Source organism: Notolabrus celidotus, chromosome 7, assembly GCF_009762535.1.
Source record: "Notolabrus celidotus isolate fNotCel1 chromosome 7, fNotCel1.pri, whole genome shotgun sequence".
Classification (NCBI taxonomy): Eukaryota; Metazoa; Chordata; class Actinopteri; order Labriformes; family Labridae; genus Notolabrus; species Notolabrus celidotus.
This window is the reverse complement of record NC_048278.1, coordinates 11,459,952-11,466,471: the sequence shown is the minus strand read 5'-3', so window position 1 is coordinate 11,466,471 and position 6,520 is coordinate 11,459,952. Positions and strand designations below refer to the sequence as shown.

The 6,520-nt window shown below is 40.4% G+C and overlaps 1 protein-coding gene across 1 annotated transcript in view; it reads right to left on the bottom strand.

Moving 5' to 3' along the window:
- Positions 1–951: 951 nt before the first annotated feature.
- The window catches only part of slkb (STE20-like kinase b), a 34,868-nt gene continuing 29,299 nt past the window's right edge, over positions 952–6,520 (bottom strand). The window contains exons 14-18 of the mRNA XM_034687206.1: positions 6,262–6,386; positions 5,944–6,135; positions 5,684–5,809; positions 4,992–5,105; positions 952–3,756 (exon numbers count right to left, since the gene is read on the bottom strand). Coding sequence (XP_034543097.1) covers positions 3,610–3,756; positions 4,992–5,105; positions 5,684–5,809; positions 5,944–6,135; positions 6,262–6,386 — 704 coding nt within the window. The 3' untranslated portion in view covers positions 952–3,609. The remainder of the gene's footprint in view (positions 3,757–4,991; positions 5,106–5,683; positions 5,810–5,943; positions 6,136–6,261; positions 6,387–6,520) is intronic.

The following is a 6,520-nucleotide window of genomic DNA, read 5'->3' as shown; positions in this document are numbered from 1 at the left end:
ATTACACAGGCATCCTAAAAACTATACATTTACATTTAAAAAATGCATTATGATTTTGATATGGGGTTTTTGTAGTCAACATTCAGAATGAATCATTAATCTGCAGGCTCTAACCAACCCAAAAAGCAAAAACTGAAAAGACTGATTTTTGATTATATTTTGTGTGCTGCAATTCTCCAATGAGTGTGGGTGAAACAGGTTTATATAAATAGCTACTGAGTCAGCTTTGAAATACGTGCACAGCACTCCTTCATTGCATTTTTGTACATTTCAGTTCAGTTATTAAATACCTTTGACTATCTGCAACTCTCAATAGCCAATCATTAAGAAAATGAGATGATAAAATGAACCAATCAGAATTCAAAATGACCTAAACCAGTCAGGTCCATGTTTTGAAAAGGTTGTGTTTCCAACTGCATCAATATTAAAATTCATAAACACATCATTCTAAAAATATCCGACTAAATAAAAGGAAAAATGCTCTGTCTTTGAATACAGATCATTGACTGTATATAGATGTGGATTTAGCCACTTAGTTTCATACTAAATCCCACTTAAAAGTCCCTTAACCAGCAATTTTGCTAATGGCCATCAGGGGGCGAGATCACTGATCGGAAAAACTGAATTCATAATGTAAAGAACTACCAGAAAAACGCCCCATTTCGACTTGATGTACTACCTAAGCTTCATTTTCTTTTTATTGTCTCAATTTCTAGTTCCAATTATTTTCCAATACAGAATGATGCTTACTTTGCAAATCCTTATTTAAAGTAAAATTAGAGAAGAAGCTGTAATGGGGATGCTATCAGGATGGGTACTGCTGTATTAAGACACACTCTGAGGATTTAGCAGTGTGTTTTCTGTTTTGATTTGAACATAATGTTTAAAGACTGTTTTAGCTATCCAAACTAGCATCCCATTGAAAGTTACAGTAAACACACCACAAAAAAATGAGAGGTTTTTTTATGCCAAATTTAAGGTCCCAAACTGCTTCTCCACCAATGGCTACGTCCACTTCTTATATAACAGTACATAAACAGTTGACATACAGATACAATATTTCTGCAACAGTAATTAAACAGAACATTGAGTTTATGAGCTGGCATTAACCCTTTAGTCTGACTAAAGTCTTTAAAGGCAGTCATAACAAGTATACAGTATATCCATACAGCTTTTCTGAAGTATTAAGGCTATAAGCTAGCATGACAGTAAAAACAGTATTATCATTTCATTAAAAATAAGAAAAAGCAGACCTAGACATGATACACCTTGTAGCAAAATACCTTAACAAAGATCACAGCTGAAAAATATATATTTTTAATGTAGTTAATTTTGTTTGATTTAACTTAAATACGTGTAGTTTCAAATTGCGCAGAGTTTTGACACTTAGGCCTCTAAAGTCTTTTTTCATACAGTTCCCGCTTTTAATTAAAGCTGTGTGCCTGATAGAATCTGTTCATGCAATTCATACCAATAAAGGGGTCATGATTCAATATATTGCAATACTGTAAGCATAACAGTACATTGAGTCCTTCACAGCTCTGCCTGTGTTTTCTGTGTTTTCTTCAGCTTTGTGCTCAGTCAGATTTTAGTGGACAATTCAAAAACCTGGAAACAGAGTACAACACTGCCACCCTGTGGTTTAGGGGTTTAAACCTAACAGAAAATGAACCGCTGCCACACATTTAGCATGTAAACTATTACTGGTAGTTAAAATGAATAGAATATTAAAGAGATGAATGTGTTACAGATAACTTTATACAGAAATACTCAAGCGTATCTATGCTTGATAACCCTCTACAATTTATGGACACATTGAAACATTGCATTCTTTATTCATCCCTGAATAACGCTCCTATGAATACATGACACTTTTTCTTGATAATAATACATTGGTCATACCATAGGCTGTGTAGAAAGATGGACAGCACAACAGCTCCCCGAAGTGAAGCCAAGACTTTTGGAGCTCCTCCTGGTGGCTGTCTGCAGTACAGGTCATAAAGCGCCCCCTCCTCATTCTAACTAATGGAACATGGGTCAAACTTAAGTGGCAACCTTTAGTGCTGAACAATGAAGCCAATGCCAAAGTGCTAAAAACTGCAGTGTCTCAAGTGTCCACTTGAGGCTGGCTCCGAAAGCTTTGTGGACCCCACTAACACCATGTTAAAATCCTTCTGGTACAAAAAGAGCTTTGGGTCTGAGTAGTACCTATTCTCTATTTCTACACAGTGTCGGGGGAGGGGATTCATTTTTTTAGCTCATTCGTTTTGGACAAATTATGTTTACGGTTTTGCTTAATTGCTTGACTGGCAGGTGGGTGAGTTATAGTTGTTACTCAGGAGGCTAAAGGTCCACTTCAACTCTGCCTCTTTGCCTCTTGCTAGGTCAAGAGTGATCAAAATGCCCATAACCGTGAGTATCTGCTTCAGAAGGACACAAGAATCGGTTCTGCTGTAGACTGTTGCCATTTGATTAGGAAGTTGAAGGTGTGTTGGTCAGCAGTGAAGTCAGTCTAGCAGCTCCAACAGCCAGATCACTTTTGCACATTCCTTAGCCACAATGTTATTTTGGCTTCACTTCTTACAACAGGGGGAGATGGAGGTCCATATTAATATGCAGTCAATGGGTCCTACCTACAACATTAAAAACCAGACCAACAGGTACATAAATGCTTGTCCACAGTCTTTGTTCCTGCCACCACAGTGATTTCCTTAGTGTCTAGTTAACAGTGATCCTTTATCTCTGTATGTAAACACCTTTTCTACACCTCCTCTATTGACTTCAACAATGCTTTCCACCTCTGCTTGTAGCTTCATAGTAAAATAAAGTGTTGTGCTTGAGACAGGAAGGCATTCTGTAGAGAAACCCTGAAAAACAGCATCATTTCTGAAGGAGGAAGTTCCTAAAGCTTGTTTTGAAATCATGTATCGGACCGGTAATAAACGCTCTAACGCAGAGTAGTACTTGATAAAAAATATACTGTATCATTTTGTTCTACAAACATCAGTGTTGTTAAAATGTCTCCATCAGAAATACATTCTATTTTAGCGTTAGTTCTAAATGATATGTTTGCCCTTGTATTCAAATTAAATCTGCGACATCATGTTTTAGTGGTATAAAAATGTTTTTTTTTCATTAGTGCAAACATCTAAGTAAGAGGAAAAAATTGAGCAGCAAATAATCATAAATTGCTTAGACTGCAAAGCCAAAAACATCAAATCCTACAGGCACTGGATTCTTTATAAAACACTTCAATCAATAAAAGGAGCTTGGACAGTTTTAAGGTTATGACTGAAACACTGAACCTGCAAATATCCTACTCCATTGTCCTTCAAATGACGGCAATAAAAATACGATATGATAGGTTAAAAAGAGCAGAATAAAGAGAGCTGCAGACAGAGGACTAAAGTCGATGCTTTCTACACACTCCCCAGAGGATGAGGGCAAGGCAGCACAGGCTCGGTTCTTACTGTCGGTGTGTGTACACATGTCCAAGTGGCTTGGTGTATGCATGTAGACTTTGTGTGTGTGTGTGTGTGTGTGTGTGTGTGTGTGTGTGTGTGTGTGTGTGTGTGTGTGTGTGTCTATGTATGTGTGGGTGGGTTTCTTCTAGAAACCGGAGGAGTGGACGCTGGGTATGGGGTAGAACTTGGAGATGCGGCTCTGTGTGGAGGGGTTAAGGCACTCCGACTCTCCGCTCATCTTGAAGAAAACTTCCTGCTCCTGCAGCTTCCTGGCAAACTCTTCCTCCAGGGCCTGAGGGAGGGAACCAGACATGTTTGTTTCATGTTATCAATTAACAAATATTAAATGAGACTTTCTACAGAGTTCAAATGGTTACATGTGTGTCGCTTTATATCTTGTATTACTATTGCTCTACAAGATGGAGTACTGCAACGTGTGATGAGAGGGTAAGCCAGCCTTAAAGAAAGCCTAGCAATGTTAAGACTTAACTTGTAGGTCACCCCTCTGCTCTCAGGAGGTCCAAATCTGTCAGATTAGTGACAGATGATGGCATCACTGTCAAACACTGGTCTGACTGCAGGTCTTATTTTGCAACTTTCAGTGTTTCTACACGCATAGACGATACCTGGGCGGGCTGTCTAAGTATATTTTTGGCCACCCAAGTACAATTGCCAACAGAGTTTTTAATTATACTTATAAGATCAATTATTTAGACGATCTCTCTCTCTCTGCCTGTGATTGCTTGCAGCGCCTTGCACGTGCTCTGTGACAGCAAGAGAGGTCAGTAGGTCCCTCCTGTGCATTGATGGAAGTAGACTTCTTATGTTCAAATGAATCTTCTCAGGAAAACGTAAGGGGTAAGGTGGGATAGGCTGCTGTGTGTATAACAGAGGATAGCTGCAGGTGTGTGTGCTGATATTTATCCCAGAGCAGCACAAGACACAGTGGGATCCTATCTCAGCCCCTTCCCTCCAACCCCCTCATCACTCATTGTAACTTTACCTGTCCCATTGAAAGTTACTAACCATAGACCTTTCTGGTGAGCTGAGCTCCCTTGTCTCGTAGGTTCCTCTGAGCTGCTGTAGGCATCCTGCTGCTGTGGATGTTCCAGACTCCAGCTGATACGGACGTGCTGGACTCCAGCGGCAACAGCTTCTACTGCTTGTCTAATCACTGCTCCCTCTCTCTCTTATTCTCTTCTGTCCCTCTTTCCAGACCCAACTTGGTCAAGGCAGATGGCTGTGTAACATGAGTCTGGTTCTGCTTAAGGTTTCTGCCTGTTAAAAGGAAGTTTATTCTTGCCGCTGTAACTAGCTAAATACTGCGAGGTGCAATGCTCATGGTGGATTAAGGTGGGGTAAGACTGAGTCTTACCCTGCCTTGGTGTTCGGTTTCTGTTCATAATTTGACATAGAGTGGTCTAGACTTCCTATGTTTGTAAAAGCGTCTTGAAATAACGTTTGTTGTGATTTGGCGCTATACAAATAAAGATTGATCGATTGATCGATTGATTGAAGACACCCTACCTTCTTCCTGGGTCGTAGTTTCTCCCTCCACTCCTTCAGCTCCAGACTGTGCTCCTCGTCCAACTCCTTCAGCTTCTGGGTCTCATGCTCAATCAGAAGGTGACACTTCTCGTTCTGTAACACACACGAAGGGGAACAAAAGTATGTGACTGTGTGTCAGGTTGCAAAACAAGACTGAAAGTTCAAAATGATTCCAGTGTTTGAAAGCAGGACCTTTTTAAATGCCCTTCTAACAGATTCAAGCACCAAAGTCATACAACAATATACATAATCTAATCAAATGAAGCAGTGGTAGACCAGCAATGACTTCTGGGAGTGACATTATTTGCTATAGTCAGTAGAGTCTGGTGGCTTTAGATGTAGCAATGCAACAGCTTTTAAGGATAAAAAGAACTTACCTCAACAAAAAGGTCTATTTATACAGGTGTCCTTCCCCTAATGTTATCCAACAGTTTCAGTAACATTCTGTGCTGACCAATTAAGCTGCAGCTTTTACAGCTCATCCCTCAGCTGCCAGCTGAACGGATCTACTGAGGTAAGACTAAAACTTTTCGTACCTGTTAAGTCATTTCTGACCCTTAAAGATGTTCAAAATATTGGGCTCATGTTAATTGAGTTAATCTTTTCCATTCAATAACAACTGTTCATAAAACACATTTAATACTCAGTTCAGTGGTCTTCAAAATCTTTACCTGCAGCTGCTGGAGCTCTCGGACGTTGACGTCACACTGCAGCTGCAGGTCTCTCATCTGATTTTCATGTTTCTGCTGCTGATGGAGCCTCTCGTTCTTCTGTCTCTTCTCTTCCTGGGCTGCGAACTAGAAAATAGACACATCAGTAAGCTTCACGTGGTCTTTTCAAAATTGAGGCTCAATGAGAATTGTTCAGCTTTTCAGAAAATACAAGACAGAAGAAAAATGTGTGATTCTCTCTTCTACAGATTGTTCATCACCTGTTTAACCCTTTCTCTCTCCTGCTCCAGGCTGATGGTCGCTCCGGTGATGCGAAGGCTCTTCTTGAACATGGCCATGCGGGTCTTGGCCTCACTGCGTTGGATCTTGGGCAGTCTGGTTCTTTCTTGTGTCTGCTTGTTCTTCAGCTCCTCGATCAGACGCTGGTTATAACGCTGCATCTGCTCCATCTCCTGCACAGGGCAAACAAAAAACAAACCGAGTGCAATTTTTAAATTGTGAACTTTTTATGCAAACGTAGTGCTGGGAATGTTTGTAAAAGAGGAAGAATAAGGCTTTGTCTATCATTCAACACTGACCTTTTCATGTCTCTTCAGAAGCTGGTGTCTCTGCATGAAGTACTGGTCTTTGAGCTGCTGTTTGAACAATTGGTGTTTCTCCTGCAGATGGCGCTCTTCCAGCTCCCACATGGCAGCTTCTCGTGCTGTTTGCACACAAGTGAACAAAAGACAAAGCTATATCATCACACAGAAGAACCATTGACAGGCTCATTTAAGAGGAAAAAGTCCCCAACATCATGCTCCTTTTCTTCTGCTATGCAGAGAGAAACAAGACAGA